General features: G+C 33.1%; 1 protein-coding gene across 4 annotated transcripts in view; it reads right to left on the bottom strand.

Moving 5' to 3' along the window:
• Positions 1 to 18,461, bottom strand: part of MLLT10 (myeloid/lymphoid or mixed-lineage leukemia (trithorax homolog, Drosophila); translocated to, 10) — a 200,153-nt gene that overhangs the window by 97,725 nt on the left and 83,967 nt on the right. For 3 of the 4 annotated variants that reach the window (XM_012731339.1, XM_012731340.1, XM_012731341.1), the window contains 2 exons: positions 17,737 to 17,840; positions 16,231 to 16,324 (listed from right to left, as the gene is read on the bottom strand). In XM_012731339.1, coding sequence (XP_012586793.1) covers positions 16,231 to 16,324; positions 17,737 to 17,840 — 198 coding nt within the window. Of the gene's footprint in view, positions 1 to 14,064; positions 14,161 to 16,230; positions 16,325 to 17,736; positions 17,841 to 18,461 lie in introns of all 4 variants that reach the window. The other variant, XM_004691296.2, reaches the window with a different exon arrangement.

Here is an 18,461-nt window from a genome sequence, read left to right as displayed (position 1 = left end):
TTGAGATGAAAAAAAAAAAGTACAAAATGACGTAAAAATAAACTATTATATTATTATTTAAAAAAAAATTGTCCCCTCACATCTCATAAAGAAAAATCACTAACAAAATTCAAGACTTTTCCCAAATACCATTTCTTCCATTTAGTATTTCCTACTGCCTGACAGTAAGCATCTACTGAATTTCCATAAAAACTGTCTCACTGGTTCTATTTCACTCTGAATTACCTGTATATTTGTGTTTTCATTTTATCCCACTCTAAACCTAAGCTAAGTACTCAATTCCAGAAACCAATATTAACCTACACTTTTTACATGACGGTTATTATATATGAATTTTAAAGTTAAAAAAAAAAGCAAGCCTACACAAGAATTTAGTTAGTAAAAACATCAACTGAGTTAAAAAAAAAAAAAACTGAGTGCCTTAACTATGTAGAATCATAGTAGGTAACTATCCTTTTCCTAGGTAGAGTCTGCTAATAATTAATTAAGAATAAACTCTTGGTGGCGCAATGGGTTAGGATGCAGCACTGCAAGCTGGCGGCAGCCACTTCGTGGGAGTTTGATCCCTGCCCCGGAGGTGACCCACATGTTGCGGCAGACCTCTCCTGACCCGCCCACTGCTCCCCTCCGCAGTGTACTTCGTCGATCTGCCTGTTCTTCTCCCCACTCTGTCTTTTCACCGCCCCTGCGCCTCTGGCATGTACTCCAGTTCTGTATGAATAAATAAATAAATCTTTAAAAAAAAAAAAGAATAAACTCTTGCTATATCCTTACTTTTTCATCTCAAAAACTTTGTAGTCTATATGTTGCCTGACTTAGTACAAAGTAATTTTATGTATGATTGGATGGCTGTTTGATTTCCATAGTTGACAGTAATGCACTTCACAATTAAGTTAGTCGGTAAATAAAATAGCAAAGTGAATAAAAATAATTTATAGCTTGAAAAAGTTATTCAGAATGTATCTATTTTGCCATATGTGGCTATTTAACTAAAACTAAATCAGTATCAGCACCTCAGCATCAGACACATTTCAAATGCTAGTCAGATGTGACTAGAAGCTGCTATACAGAATAACACATTTCCATCACTGCATAATCCTACATTGGACAGTGCAGTCTAGAACTTTATACTTAAAATTCAAAAATTTACATTTGAATTACTCTTGTCACTTTTCCTCTACTGTAACTATCAGACAATAAATAGCATCCACTTGACAATGATCAGTTCAAAGAAGATCAACAGGCCAAAGACCAGGTATAATGTAATGAAGGCACAAAACTACTCAAGAGAAAAAACTGTCGATGAGGATATTGTAGACTTTAGAACTCTTGGCGGGAATATAAAATAACTTAGTTGCTGTGGAAAACAGTACAACTGTCACCTTGTGATCTAGCAATTCCATTTCTGGGCATATATCCAAAAAAACTGAAAGCAGAATATTGAAGGGATATTTGTGACCCATGCTCAATAGCAGCATTATTCACAATAGTAAAAAGATGAAAGCAACCCAAGTACCCACCAGTAGATAAGCAAAATGTGGTATTTACACACAACAGAACAGTCACCCTTAATAAAGGAAGCAAATTCTGACATATGCCACAAAAGGAATGAACCTTGAGCACCGCATGCTAAGTAGAATATGTAAGTCACAAAAAGTTACAAATACTGTAGATTTTATTTAAATAAGTAATCTGGAGTAGTCAAATTCCTAGAAACAAAGTAGAATGCTGCTGGGGATGTGGATGAAGTGATGAGGTATTACTATTTAATTTCAATTTTGCACAATGAAAATAGCTTTGCAGATGGATGGTGAATACACTTATTGCCACTGAACTGTATGTTTAAAAACGGCTAACATATTAAATTTGATGTTATATATTATGTTACATATTTTTTACCATAATAAAAAAGTGGTAACCACAACGGAGAAAAAGAGGACCTATGTCATTCTCAAGTAACTATCATAACAGCTCATAGAGAAAATTTACAAGATGAAAAGAGTTTTTTAAGATGAAAAGAATTCTTAAAACACACACACACACCAAGAGTTCTGCAGATGAATGGTAATGGTTTGAAAGCTACCTAAATTCCTTTTATTAATACAGTCTTCTCTGTAATATATACTTTTCCTTTATCTATTCCCCACTTAATCAAAATGCTGCAACTGGAACTTTGAGATTGGTTTATGTTATTGGTCTATCTTTAAAGTGAAAAAAAATCACTTGTTTTTAAAAGAGACAGGATGGAGAAAATCAGTAGTCTTATAAAACTCCTTTGTACTATTTCTGGATATTCATATTGCATATACAAACTAAAGTTATAATGAGAAAACCCCTTTTAAAATAACAAGAAGCTGAAATAGAGAGGAAAGTTAAGACGGTGGAAGCTGTGTAATTTCTCAATCTCTCTGAATCTAAGCATTTTATTTAAAAAAAAAAAAAAACTAACAGGAGAACCAAAAACCCACGAAGTAATATTTATAACAAATCAAGTATTTAAGTTTCATCATGAACCCTAAAATTCAAGTAGGTTGAGACAAAGAGCCTCAAGACTTGCACAGTAGTAGCAGTTTGAGGGAGAGGAAGGAAGCAACAAGAAAACTTCAAAACCGTCGTCAGCATCTACTAGTTAGCTCTGAGTACCAGAGCTAAAATAAAGAAGAGTTTTGCACTTGCCAAAACAAGCTAAATATAAGAGGGACTGATTTGGTATTTTAAATCAGCCTTAAAGATTAGAGACCATTCTTGAACAAGAGACCCACTCCAAATACAAAACGTTTCTAAGTATAACCCCCCTAAAAGACATCATAGTATTTTAAAAAGGATGTATGTACTATAAACAACACACCACGTATGGGGTATTTTTAGCAAATATATTTAACATAAATCTACTCAGGAGGAGATAAACAGACATTGCAGTTAAGATCTGGACTCTTCAAAAATGTCAGTGTCACAAAGGGTAGAGAGACCTGGAGACATGTTTTAGATTAAAAGAGAATTAAGAAACACAAAAATAAAGCCAATATTTGATACTTGATTGAAAGCTGGATCAATTTCTTTACAAGCCAGTTATAAAGGACATTAATGGGACAAAAGGAAATTATTTGAACTGTTATGCATATTAGATTAATAGTCATATATTAATGTTAAGTTTCCCAAGAAAGATAGTTACATTCCAGCTATGTAGAAGAATGGCCTTCTTAGGAGATACATGCCTAACAAGAAATGAAGCATCACGATGTGAGTTTAAATATATGATAAATAATACATACACGAAAAGAAAAATTTAAAAACTGCATAAACATGAAATCAAGTGGCAAAATGTCAACAACTGTTTAATCCACGTTGAACATATCTACTTGTTCAGTGTAATACTGCACATTTTCTGTATTAAAATTTTTTAAATAAATGTGAAAATAATGTGGCATATAAATTATATTAAATACTAATACCAAAAAAAAAAACCACTAAATACAAAAAAAAAACTAAATATGTCCTAACCCTAACTGTTAACACCTTGATGGATTTTCTTCACATCGTGCATGTAAAAATCTTAGGTAAAACTGGGAATATACTAAACACACAATTTTGTATGCCATATCTTCAATTGCATTAAAAGCCCTTTTGTACATTATTTGTCTTTCAGATCATGAGTTTAAAAGTAATGTTATGTTATGTAGTTTTTTTATATATATGAAATATATAAACAATCATATTTTCAGCTTGCACTTTAATATGTAGCAAGACTTTATAAGTATTGACTCATTTAATTTTTAATCAAGTTAATTGATGTATTAACATCACCTTGATACACATGAATAAAGTGAGGCATACTATAACATGGCATTCTTCATATGTGCCATTACTTTTCATCTACTACTGCTCATTTATATCATTTCTAAGTGCTAGCTTACTACAAATAGTTAAGTAGTGACCACTATATGTATAAATATTTATTTAACTTTATATCTAGTTATTAGGCAAAAGGATAGGCCATATAACAAATTCTAAGAAACTGTTGAAGTTAAAACAGCAGTTTAATAAGTTTAAACTGCTTAATTTTAAAATTAAAATCTCCATAAATTTAAAATCTCTATATAACTTATAAGAACAATGTAACAAAATAATTTTTAAGTAGTATAAAATAAAATAAAATCCCTTTAACTGGGATGTATACTATGATGATTTTATGTCACAGCATTCTCTCTTCTTAGTGGTGTATAAAATAAATGAACATTCTATAATCAGTGGCAAATCAGATTAGATGAAATATAGTAATTAATCAACTTCAGAAAATATATCACTATTATCATTCACTGCTTGAAGTTACATTTTTCTGAAACATATAAAAGAAAAGGGCACAAAAGTTTAAAAACGCACATTGGGCGTTCTCACTATGAGGCCCCAAATACATTAACTTTGGCTAGATGATCTCTACGTTTTTATCTATGACAAGGATATTAATAATTATTTATTAAAAAATAATAAATACATGCATAAATAAAAACAATTATTCCTATAAACACCTAAAGAATTTAAGCACTGAATTTGTATATTTTGTGCAGTTCTCAAAATCTTAAAAGTCAATAACCTCAGCTACTCTGTTAGGATCACAAGCCTGGCACAATCTGAAGATTTCCTGACTTTGTTCTGAGATGCCTATGTATTCCTGGATCCCACAATTATCATTTGTCTGTGTAATTATCAAATTTGTTAATTTCTTATTGGCTTTATAAAAGCAAACCACTTCAATCCATCATTTCCCCACATGCATCTACTATTTCATTAAAAAGACACTGGTCATCACACACATATACTAAAAGCTAGTAACTTCAGTGAATAAAGAAATTAGCTCCAATCAATTCAGTTAGTCATAAATTTCCATTTCACAGACAAGTCATTTAATTGATATATACTGTTTTAATGTTTGTCTTCAACGTCTATATTCAAGCAAAATTCAAAAAAGTTTTTCACAAGTAGTTGTTCATTTTTTTTTTTTTAAGATTTATTTATTTATTTATTCGTACAGAACTGGGGTACAGGCCAGACATGCGGAGGGTGAGAGGATTCACCAGGGACAGAGTGGGGTGCAGAACAGGCAGATCGACGAAGTACACTGCTGAGGGGAGCAGCGGGCGGGCCAGGAGAGGTCTGCCACGCCATGTGGTCACCTCCGGGGCAGGCGGGAATCGAACTCATGCGGAAGTGGCTTTAGATTCTCAATGCTGTGCTTTAACCCGCTGTGCCACCAGGGAGGGCCAGTTGTTCATTTTTAATCCTCTTGATAAGCTACCTAACCTTTTAAGTTACAAGTGCTTTAAAAAGCTGTTCTCCCAAACACTAATCAGTCTAAATAAAAACTTCATCAAACATAGTGGAAGGTTCATAAAAGATTCTATTAAGATTCTTTTTAGAACATGTGAAGCTGTCACCATTTATACTAATACCCTCGATAAAAGTTGAATTTGTTACATATCTAATTTAACTTTCAAAGAAATACTTTAAATCCTCCATGTAAAAGATAGAAAGACTTAGAAATTTAAAACATTCATAGGTTTTGGAGTCAGGCATATCCTTGGTTTTAAATCCTGGTTCTCATTATTAAGAAATATCTTTTGCCTTTATCTGCCCATTATTTTTCTTTAGGTAACTCTTCCTTACTCCACATGAACTTGATGAGACATTCAACAATGTTTGCCAAAATCCCTGACCACAAGAGTGGGTATATCACCCAGATAAAGTCAGCTGTATGTGGACATCTCTCCCAGTCCTTAAAAATCCTCAATTCTGGCCCTGCCTGGTGGTGCAGCAGGTTAAAGCACAGCACTAAGAAGCTAAAGCTACCTCAGCATGAGTTCAATCCCAGCCCAAGAGATGACCCACATGGCGCGGCAGACCTCTCCTGACCAGCCCACTGCTCCCCTCAGCAGAGTGTTTTGTCAGTCCGCCTGTTCTGCTACCCATTCTGTCTCTGGTGAATCCTCTCACCGCCCCTGCACCTCTGGCCTGTACTCCAGTCTGTATGCATAAATAAATAAATCTTTAAAAAAAAAAAAAGCCTCAATTCTAATGACTTTTACTTATGTTTCTCCTTTAATATGCCTCTAATCGCATCTTGCATCAAAAATCATGAAGCTAACAATTTAGCCTGCTAATATCACAGATGCCTGAAGACAGCAAAGACTCTCCATTTGAACACAATGGGTTTTATTACAGCAATGCAGTAGCAACAGTGTCAACATATGGGCTCCCCAAAATCCAACTCTGGCACAATTACTTGAAGGAGGCTAAATGACAGTTGCACACAAAGTGGGTGGTATTACAAGAGAGAAATCCAGAACTTAGGGAACACAACTGTGAACAGTAAGCATGCCTACTAATTAGCAGGAAGAATTATTATATTTGTATTTTATGTGGCAGAATAAAAATTTGCCCTTTGCTCTGGATGATGGTGCTTCTATTTTCCAAGGCTATACATTATACAAACAACTTTGACAAGATAGTTTGGAACAAAAGAGGACATCTAATGACAAGATATGTACTAATAGAAGATATCCATGGAGAACTATTTCCCAACAGATGATGTAGAAACAGTCCAATGAAATACTATATACCACTATGATCCATTCTTTTTCACAACCTAGCTGGTAACTTATTTTATTATTGTTGTTGTGTCCTCAATGGCTTTATTCTAACATTTCTTCCAAATCGTATGTCCTCTGTTCCCTAGTTTCACATACGTATATTACCCAAACTTGACCTCATAATCTACTACTTTAAACACCTCTAGAAACAACTTACAGTTTGACCTTTGGATAATGTGGGGGTTAGGGACATTCTTAAATCCCTTATAGTTGGCCCTCTGTATATTCCAGTTCCACATCATTGGAATCAACCAACCAACATCCATGGTCAGTTGAATCTGTGAATACAGAACCCACAGACAGGAGGGGAAAAAAAAAAAAAAAAAAAAAAAGCTCTTTAAGTGGAGTCCCAAAATTCAAACCCATGTTATTCAATGTTAAATGTACTTCTCTTTATCCTAATAGTGAATCTGCCTAGTAATATCTCCCTTTAAGTATTCTGCAGAAACCTATTTTCTCTGCTCCATTAGCTAGGTGACCAAGTTATTTACCTATATCTCTCTTCTTTTCCCCTCCTACAAAAAAGAATAAAACAAGATTCTTCTTGTCCAATACTATGACTATTCCTGAATCTCACGTCTTTTCCAGTTATTGCCCTGTTTCACTCTTCTTACTTGAGGTTCTTAAATGAGTTAAATATTCTTCTTCATACTTACTTTATTCATTTACAAACATCAGCTTCTCCCACCAGTAAACTGAAGCTGCTTTTCTTAACAACTTCTAAGGCATTAAAACCAAAGAACATACATTTATCCTTATATAACATGAACTTTCATATCCATCTAACATAGACCCTCTTCTTAAAATATCTACTTCCCTTGAATTCCAAAAAATACTAGTTTTTTGCAATTCCCCCCTGTATGTACAGGACCTTACAACTTCCTCAGTAGATGCCTATCTTCCCCATTACAGATGAGAAAAGTACAAAGGTAAGGAAAATCCAATTTACAGTAGAATGCCAACTAGTGGATATAGAAGGAAAATGAAATTAGAAAATTTCCTTCTGTCAAACCACTGTTTATTTCAGGCTAGAGCATCTTTGTATGCTAAGATTTATGAGTGAAACTCTGATTAAAAAGCAGGGTTATTTGTCTAATTCTCTGGGTGTAATAGTCAGTCTACTACAAGTTCCCAAAGGTCCCTGTCCCTAGACAGTATCCACTCCCAATGAATAATCTGATGTAACCAATAGATATTACAGAAATGAAAGCAATCTTCAAAGTGGCTAAAGTGGCAAGTAAAATTTTATATAGACTTTACACATACAAAAAAAAGTTATTAAAAAAGGCGAATATTTGGCTGGTGGCGCAGCGAGTTAAAGCACAGCACAAAGAAGCTTAAGCCACTTCCACATGAGTTCGATCCCCGCCTGCCCTGGAGGAGATCCACATGGCGAGGCAGACCTCTCCTGACCCACCGGCTGCTCCCCTCAGCAGTGTACTTCGTCAATCTGCCTGTTCTGCACCCCATTCTGTCTCTGGTGAATTCTCTCACCCTCCACATCTCTGGCCTGTACCCCGGTTCTGTACAAATAAATAAATATTTAAAAAAAAAAAAGGTGAATATTCATCTAATTGTAAGAATGACAATGTATAACATTTGAGGCTAGGTCTTTAAAAATATTTCAGTTTTTGTCTTGCTCTCTCCTAGATCACTTACTCTGTGAAAAGCTAGCTCCTATGAGAAGCCATGAGTTAGAAATAGCCAGTGTAGAACCTACTTTCAGTTAAACAGACACCATCCTGTCTCTAAACTGCCATGGTGAAACTTCTAAGTGAAGAATTAAACACCCTAGCTCAGTCATTTGGTGACTACCAAAAAAAATAAACAAGAGATTATCTGTTAATCTTGACAGCAGACCTCCACATTATCTGAATTTTTTTATTAATCAGAGACAAATGAACTCATGGACCAACCCAAAAATCTTACCACAAATGACTTAATTCTATCTCCCTCATCCTTTAGAGCTCTGCTGTGACTCTGATAGAACGCACTTTAGGAACTGCCCCCTCGCTATTAAGCCGAATATGATTCCTATTCCTGAATAAGGGTTTTCCTGCTTTTATTACAGTCTGGTTATTTCTCACTAAGCACCAATAAGATCACCAGTAAGACAGCCAAATAGATTTATAGAAATCATAATGAATATCTATTATACTTTTAAGTTAATTAAATAGTAGGGCAACTGTCATGCTATAATACATAATATACAGAATTTTTTAAAATGAAGAATGTGATGCTACTGTAATGAGGAATGTGACGCACTGAAAACATGAGAGTTCTTCGGAATCAGGGTCAGGAAAAAGTTGAAAGGAGTTTCACGACATAACTAGACAAGGGCAAAATTAAGAGATTGTTATCAGAATCTTTATGGGCTTTCTGGAGATTACTACACAAGTGAGAATACAATGAAAAATTAAAGGAAAAGGCGCTCCTATTGTATAGTGACTCCTGAGTTTAGCAACCTTGTTGCCCACGTTAACATTAAAAATCAAAAGTGTGGCCCTCCCTGGTGGCGCAGCGGGTTAAAGCACTGCACTGAGAAACTGAAGCCACTTCCGCATGAGTTCGATCCCCGCCTGCCCCGGAGGTGACCACATGGTGTGGCAGACCTCTCCTGGCCTGCCCGCTGCTCCCCTCAGCAGTGTACTTCGTTGATCTGCCTGTTCTGCTCCCCACTCTGTCTCTGGTGAATCCTCTCACCCTCCGCAACTCTGGCCTGTACCCCAGTTCTGTACGAATAAATAAATAAATCTTAAAAAAAAAATCAAAAGTGTATTTAATGAATTGTATGATTTAACTAAGGGGATTTTCCAGGTAGTATGTTGAAGGTGTAGACTGATTTCTTGTTGCTATTTATAGTAAAAAATCAACTATACAGAAAAAACTAAATCTGAAGAACTAGTGACAAAACAAAACCTAGGCTTGCTGGGTTTGAAAATTCCCTCTCCAGAGAGCAAACAACATTAAAAGTAAGGAATAGATCCCAAACAAAGATAAAAATTCTGACACTACCATAAAACCATCATATAAAGAAAAAAGCCAAGGGTGGATTTATAAAATCCCTCTTTAAAAAATTTAAGGCAGTGTGGTTTCAAAGAACTTGAAACCAAGTCAAAGTCATGAAAGAATGAAGAAATATTCCTAATTGGGGAAAATGGGAAGAAATGTAAAAACTACATGCAATATGTGATTCTGGATTAGCTTTTGAACCAGAAAAAAATTCCTCTCCTTAGACAGCAAGTCTTTGAATAAAATAAGTTAATTCACTTAGAATCTACGAGAACCTGTGCGCTTGTGCTTCAAGTGAGGATTTACTGTCTACAGAATGAGAGCAAATGAGGAAGCAAGACATGATAAAGCTAACAAGGAAACTTAGAAATCTGGGTGAACAGTAAACAGGAATACTGTGAAATATTTCTCACAAGTTTTCCCAGGAGTCTTAAATTACTATAAAATGAAATTTTTAAGAATGTTTTAATCCTTCTGGCTACACCACTACAGGATGAACTAACTTTATTTACAAAGCTTATGAACTAGCCCTTATTGGAGTAGCTTGGGACAGCTGAGCTTTTTTTTTTTTTTGAGGGGGGGATGGTAGGGGGGTGAAGGGGAGACAGTAGAGGCGAAGGTAAGGGCTACACAGGGCCATGAATCTTAACCCCAACTCCTGACATCCTTATTAGCAAGGAGAGTGTCCAGAGACAAGCATACCTGAGCAACATTTTGGGAACCTTTAACAGCTATGAAAATGACCTGCATGGCCTTTACTCCCTATCAACCATCCCTACCGCAACTGGCGGCGGCAGTGGCGGCAGCAGCAGCAGCAGCAGCAGCAGCAGGCCTCTGCAACAACTGCCAGTTCATACAGTTGCAACCTCCCCTCCCACCATCATTGGTTCTTCTTTTCCCTCTCTTTTCTCTCCCTCTCCCCCGTTGGTTCAACTAAATTAACTGTTTTCTGTTTTGTGTTGTTTTTGCACCAAAAGTCCTGTTGTTTGCATTTATGGTGATAGGTAGTGGAACCCAGAACCAGTGAGAAATGTTCTGACAAACGACAGTATTTGGACTTCTGGTAACAGTTCTCTAACCAGTCCCATCTCATGTCACTCTTCAGCACCTCGAAACACATACATCAGGCATTTTCAATTGTTCTGCCTTCTCTTTAACTCTGAACGTATAGAAGCTTAAAGCTTTACCTCGAGTGAAGATTTCCAAAAGGAAAGTACACAAAAGAGAAGGGGATAAGTTACTTTCTTTACTGGAAACTTTTAAAAAGAGAACAGTAATTCCATGATTCAAAAGCTTTATTCCTTGTAAGGGGCACAAAACTCAGTTCACTGGAGACAAGTAACCCTTGTTTTGCATAGGAGACAAGTAACCCCTAAACAAAACAGAAATCCAAAGTTAACAAAACCCTAGTCAAAATGTTTATCTCCCAAAACCTCCAACTCTACCCTAGCTGTTTATACTGACAATAGTTCCTTTATCTGTTGTCAGCAATTAATAAAAGACTGGAACCACAGGCAAATAAGGAAAGCTGAGAGTATAGAGAAAGATAAATCCCTTTCACCATAGTATGGGATAGATAGATTTCTGGTATACCTAAGAACTGAGTGCAGTTCCATATAAAACTAATGATAACCTGACTCTAAAGTATTGTAGGTATATTTTTGATATAGTAATGATTTAGTAAACAATGATGAATAGAAGAGGATGAATCTGAGGGTCAACTTAGTTGGTACAAGTAATCATAATGCAATAAGTAACCACCAATTTCTAAATAATAACCTTACAATTTAACCTTTTTAGAAAAAAATCCTTTCTAAAACTGGGGGCCTCCCAATACAATATTCCCATCATGTTGATGAATCAGATCTGCTTCACCATATCCTCACATATCACTTACACTTTAGTGGTACTTCTGTACTTGAAAGAACACTAGGCTTAAGAGATAATTCCATTTTCTAGAGAACATTAACAGCCTAACAAACCATCCCTCTTAAATAGTAATTCATGATGGAATTAAATCCCTCCTATTAATGACTGTTATTCATTGTAACTATGTTCCTTGGTTCCTTTTAAAAATACATATCAATTTTTTTCAATTTTTATAGAAACTCCCTTATTCAAAACTGTACCTCACCATTAATTTTTCTTCTATTCTTGTTAGCAACTCAATTAATATCTAACCAATGTTAAGTAGATCTTGAGCCATAGAGAAATTCTCTGAAAAGTGAGGGCTATTCAGTTTATTTCCTTATAATTATATAATGTTAACTTCTAAATGACTGATTGCATTTTTAAGTAATTTTGATACTTGAGTATGAAATATTCTTAACATCATGTACTTATAATCTAGTAAATTATGTTTTAAAATGTATTTATATGTGCCAAAATAAAAGCAGATAAAAGAATGCAGAGAGAACTATATTTGAACTTAAAAGCAAAGTCATTATCATCTAAATTTAACTTATGTAATATACAATACTTCAAAATACTAAATATCTAGTAGTGAAAACACTAAAATTTAAATGGATTATGACTATTTCCTTTCAACACAATCTATTATAACAAGAATTATCAATACAACCCAACTGGATGTTAAATTCTTAAAAGGGGGGAAGTGGAAAGAAAACCAATTGTAACACCCTATCTTATCAGCTATAGTTATTTATCATACTGCTTTTAAAAATGGGCTTTCCCCAACATTCCAAGAAAAGCTAACATAACAATAAATTTACATTATGTTTACATACATATAATAAAAATTCTAAAGATTACAAAATAAAATGCATGAATAGATTTAAATTTGATAACAAACCCAAGTTGTAACATAAATGCTAAAGGTAAAATCCAAAAACTATTTAAATACTAATAAAAATGTCAGCTTCTAAAACTTTAAACAAGTTTATTGTTTCTAATCTACTATTCAACAATCTACTATTGAACAATGTCAAAAAAAAAATCACAAAGTGCAAACTCTAATTCATTCCTAGAGCAAAAAGAAAAAAAAAATTAATTGGCATTGTTTTTATTCAACACTCTACTACAGTTAATAGTTGTATATGGTTGAAAAGCTAATAACACTTCTTTAAACAAAATAATGTTCATGAAATGGCAGAACACAAGAACATCACTGGCAACTTCCCTCTTCACATTTTTACACTGTTAACTGAAATAACATTGGATTATAACATTATATATAAAGGTTTCAGGTGTATATCATTGTAAGTCAACACCTCTTCACAATTTCTAATGAGCCTTTACCTAAAATCTCTCCTCCATGGATTAGAAAGCTAAAAATCTCATAGTGCTTCAGTAAACAGCTAATTAAACCAAATATGCCATATTTTTATTAATAACCCAAACAGACAACAGATAGAACCCCACTATCATCACTATTGCAAAAGCACCTTGTTATGGAAGTGAAGATGCAGAATACTTGCTGCCTAAGACCTAGCAAAACTAAACCTCGCAAGTGCTTTATAAGTAGACTATAATATTACAATTATTTCATTCATAACTGGAAAATTATCTCCAACTATACATTAAACTTCTAAAAATGTTTTCCTTGAAAAACAAAAAAAAGCACAAATATAAATTCAAACCAAACCTGTTTTTTAAGATTACATTGAAACCACCCTCAAAACCTATTTATAAATATGAAAATGTAGAAATATTTTCCAAACTAGTTTATAACATTACTTAAAAATAATAGACATATGTAATTAAAAATCTGTTTTGTAGCCTCACTTTGTTAAAGAAAACAATCCACAGCAATATTCTTTCCCATGTTGGAAACATGTCCATGAATATATTCTACAGTGTTTATTATTAGTTTACTAAAACTTACTTATATCCTGTAACATAACTAAATATGTAAGCAGAAAACAGGCAAGTCAGAAGAAGACAGATTAGTATTAGGCAAGCTTTTAGTGTTTTAATTAAAAAGACAAAATATTCTTAAACAATTGGTATGATATTTAGCCATGAAAAAATAATAATAAAACATCAGTACTACTAGGGGAAAAAATAGTCAACAGTTTACAGAACTTCAAAACTGTTCTAAAGAATATAACTAATAAAATTATTACTTACATGTAAATTAATCAGTTTCTAATTAATATGTATCAGGCAAAGTATATTTGCTGAAGTCACCTAAAGATTTCACAAGATGACCACAGTAACAAATGCAGTAAATTCCTCATGATTTCAATCATGAAATTTTCCATCATAATGGGTACAAATTCACAAATATGGCATTATTTTAAATCTACTCCTTGACTTATATATAAGCCAAAAGTTTTCTATTATTTCAATTCTCCATTCAGCTGTCAGGAACTTAATTTTATCTGAAAAGGGGGAAAAATCTCTTAAGTAGATGTGCTACATATTTAGCAACAACAAATCCACTTACTTTTTTCTCTTTCTCATGATGTTTATCCTGAGAGTGAGAGGAAGAATCACTTAAACTTTGATCATATGACCTATTAGATCCCCGTTTGCTCTTTTTCTAAAAAAGAAAATATATATACATATATGTATATGTATATAAAATCCTTTTAAATAATCTTCTTATTAGGATTAAACCAATGCAACTGTGAACTATATTTAAATGTCTAATGAGGCAAGAAAAAAATTGCCTCTCTATTTCAAACTATACGTTTAGACATCATTCACATATCTAATTCACCATTAATGCCATATTTTTGTATATGTATTAAAAAGTATGAAAATAGACTATTTTCAAATAAGCGCTGGCTTATTATTTTATCACAAAATCACCCCATTAAAGAAATTAACTATAATTTTCAATAATAAATTTTTGCTTTTAAAAAAGTTTCAACCAAAATAGAGAATGCCATATTAAAAAAAAAGATGCCAAGACTAGAAGAATAGAAAAGTAAATATTTGAAGAGTGACTTTATGCCACTGAGAAAAGCAACAAGCTTTTAATGTACTTTCAGTATTAATGTATACATTTTCTAAAAACTTATCTCTGTAGTTAAGAAAAAATTAAAGGAAATGTCAGTATTAGGGCCATGCATTTCAAAGCATTACTAAAAGTATTACATATTTCTATTTAAAATACTTACACATCTGCATAATAAAGCATGGCGGTGAGAGTTCAGATGTTTGAAACTTGGAGGTAGCACAACTAATTAAACTAGATTAATAAATGTTCAAGTTCCATGCAAATGTAGAGATTGTAATTTATGAAGTTACTAAACATTTTCCCCACCAAGCAAATGGGATAATACAGCAATGAGAAAATTCTATTTATACAAACTTCAAAATCCACTTTTATTATTTTCTGTATTACATAATCTGCTCATTGTACCTGTATACATGTCTATATATTATCTCTCATTTAGAAAGTGATTTTAACATGCAAGAAACATTTTAAATCTGCTGTTTCAAAAATTCTCTAAAATACTTCAATATTCTTCAGTCATTAAAAGTCTTCGACATCAAATTACTGTACATGTACATTCATTCAAGTACTTATATGAATGAACCAGAATAATAAAGCCATGAACTGCTCACTTCATGAGAAAGGGGCCTTCCAATGATACTATTCATTTTTTAAAGTTTAAGAACAAAAAGAAAGAATCCATTCACAAAAGAGAACAGTAACTCTTTTTTAATAACATACTAAAGAGGTGAACTTTCAGAGTATAAATCTGATTATTATCAATAAAAACTAAAAAATGCACACTTGGAACATTATGAAATACTGATCCTTCCAAAGAACATAGACACAGAATATCTAGCTGTTAATCCAATATTTCTAACTAAATCATTCATACTACTATTACATTAAAGACAGACCAAATCTAAAATACCCCCATAGTTGTATTTAAATGTGTTTTCCTCAATTACCTTTTTAAAAAAAGATTTATTTATTTATGCATAGAAGAACTGGGGTGTAGGCCAGAGGTGCAGGGAGGAGAGTAGTGAGAGGATTTACCAGAAACAGAGTGGGGAACAGAGCTGGCAAATCTACTGAAATACACTGCTAAGGGCAGCAGCGAGTCAAGACAGGTGGGATCTGCAGCGCCCAATGTAGGTTAGCTCCCTGGCCACATTCAAATTCAGGCCATACCCAGGTGGTCCTTTTCCTCAGTATCTTTAAAGGAATTAAAAGACTGAACTCAGTTTTACTTTTTACTAATATTTCAGTTTTACTTACTAGAAATAAAAGCAAATAAACAGAAAGATAAATGGACAACAGTAAGGAAACAAAAAGATGAGAAACAAGAGACAAACAAAATATATTATCAAATGACAAAAACAAAAACTGAAAAATTTTTTAATTATAAAGAGCTCTTTGTACATTTGCTTTATTTACTAAATTATAAAATACTATTAGCTATTATATATTCTAAATTAGAATGTTTTAGAATGTTCAACTTTATGTGAGATTTTTTAATCTCTTAATTCGAATAAAGAACATATTAAGGAAAATTAATCTCATGCAAAAATCAAAAGAAAAAGAATTACCATCGTGTTTTTATAAGCCAACTCTACTGTCAAAACTATTGTTTATCATTTTAAAATTAATTTTAAAAGAAATTCTTACCAGTTTACTAAAATGATATTTACAGTAGCCACAGTATTGGACATTATCTGCACCATTACCTTCTTCTTCACAAAGTAGGCCAGCAAATTGAGCACTAAAAATAAAAGCCAAGTATATCAAAAATAAAAATATATATGGATAAAATTTATATACACATAAGTTATATATAGTATATGTATATAATGTACACATTACACAATAAACATATAAAATGTACTTCCTAACATGTAAGTTTGTAAGAAAATCTACTTCCCAGAAGAGAAATAAAAGCTTTATTCTAACTGAGACAAACTACATTTCACTCTAACCTGCAAATGATTTTTGTTTAAAGGGAAATGACAAACAAGTTACATGTGCATACAGAATATGAATTTTTGCTATTTTTTAACTCTGTATTTATGGCTTAAAGTAAACGTTTTATCCTTTCCTAAAAAAAGATGAAGATTTATCTCACATGTAAATATGTTAACCAAAAAAGCATTGAATTTCCTCAAGATAACTCCCTCTTCTCCTTCCTCCCCCAAATAAAAAAATTTAATTTTACTTGTTCAACCTGTATCATAGATACAAGATAGTATTTGCTCATGGGTGCAGATTACATACTATTAAAAGAAAATTTCATCCACCCAATACTAATTTTGCAACTCCAAATGCTTCAACTCATAAGACAAATTAGTAGACAAGAAAAACATAAGCTGTGTTTTCCATTCAAAAACAATAAAAGAAATACAAATGAAACCTAAAGCTGTGCTACTAATATGCTTTACAAACAGTGCAAAAGTCCATAACCATTACCTAGTAAAGTGACCTTCCATTTTTAACATTCCATGACTTCAGTATAAGTACTATGCACTCAAAAAAAAAAAAAAAACAACTTCATTTTTGGAAAGTTAAGTATTAAGAAAATTTATAAAAACCAAAAAAATCTTTTTCAGTGCCCAAAGTAATCTAAAATTAACTTCACAAATCCAAATACTAAAAGTCCAACAAACATTATATGCCTTCACTGGTTGCCACAGGTTAATTCTTACATGGATTACATGGATTTTTCTCAGAACTTTGTGAATTGCTGTCTATTATACCAATATTTTGTTTTAGTGCTCTTGTAATATTTAAAGTTAACTTTTTCAAAAGTAGCTATATAATATTGAGAAAGATGCTGTTTTCCCCCCCTGAAACAAGGAAATACTATCATTCACTGATTCCCTACTAATGTTTCAACTAAGTCTCCCTACATCAGTTCATTTACTCCTAGTAACAATTCAAAGAGTAAATAACCAATGCCAGTATTTTAGACAAGATGAAATTTTAAGACACTAAAACCAGCATCCACATACTGAAAATTTACTCTGGTAATTTAGACTCAATTATATGATTAGTATTTATTATATACATAAGTAAATCTACACATAAAACATCCCAGTAAAATTCATTGTAAATAATGAGTACCTAACTTAGTATTTGACTTACAAAGTATTCCTTGTTTGATTATAGCAACATACTTACCAAGTCACATGGAAAGCCTGACGACATCCGTGTTTATTACAAGTCATACAAGCACCAGTGGCTGCTTTGCTTTCTCTTCCTTGTTCATCACAAATGTAACAAGTCTTAAGGCAGAAAAACAAAACCAAAAATGAAATATAAATTTTCCTTGTGCTTTATCAGCATGTTATCTTCAGAAGTCAAAATCAGGTTTACTATCTAGCATACTTCAAAACATGAATTTATTTTTTCTTACAGTATCCTAACTTTTACATAAAATACAAACATGAAAGCATGAATAAGGATACATAAATAGTCCTAGAAACTGACAAGGACTTGTCTTTTTTAGACTCAAACCCCTAAAAGATGAGAAAATTTTCAAAGCCACTTAGCCAGGAACCAGGTTAAACCCCACTGTGCCTCAGTCCTAAATATCCTCACCAACATCAACCAGTTCCTATAAAAAGGGTGTAAAAAGAGGTTTGCTTTCTTCTACAGAAAGTAAGTATATCTAAGGGGGTTGGATATGAAAATGGGGAACTAAGATGAAGCAAGGCTGTGGAGTCATTCCAACTATTCTTATGAATGCCACACTGGCAATCTGTCATTCTAGTCCCTCCAACCTGACATGCTGGGTCTTAGGAGAAAGACACTTTGGCTAAAGGAAGTTAGAGATCCCCTAAGAGATGTCTAATGAATACTCCCCACCAACTTGGATGGTATCTTTTCTTTCTGGTCCTTTCCCC

Source organism: Condylura cristata, unplaced genomic scaffold, assembly GCF_000260355.1.
Source record: "Condylura cristata isolate star-nosed mole 26May11 unplaced genomic scaffold, ConCri1.0 scaffold00030, whole genome shotgun sequence".
NCBI classification, from domain to species: Eukaryota; Metazoa; Chordata; class Mammalia; order Eulipotyphla; family Talpidae; genus Condylura; species Condylura cristata.
Note: the sequence above shows the minus strand (reverse complement) of the source record. Positions and strands in the feature narration are given on the sequence as shown.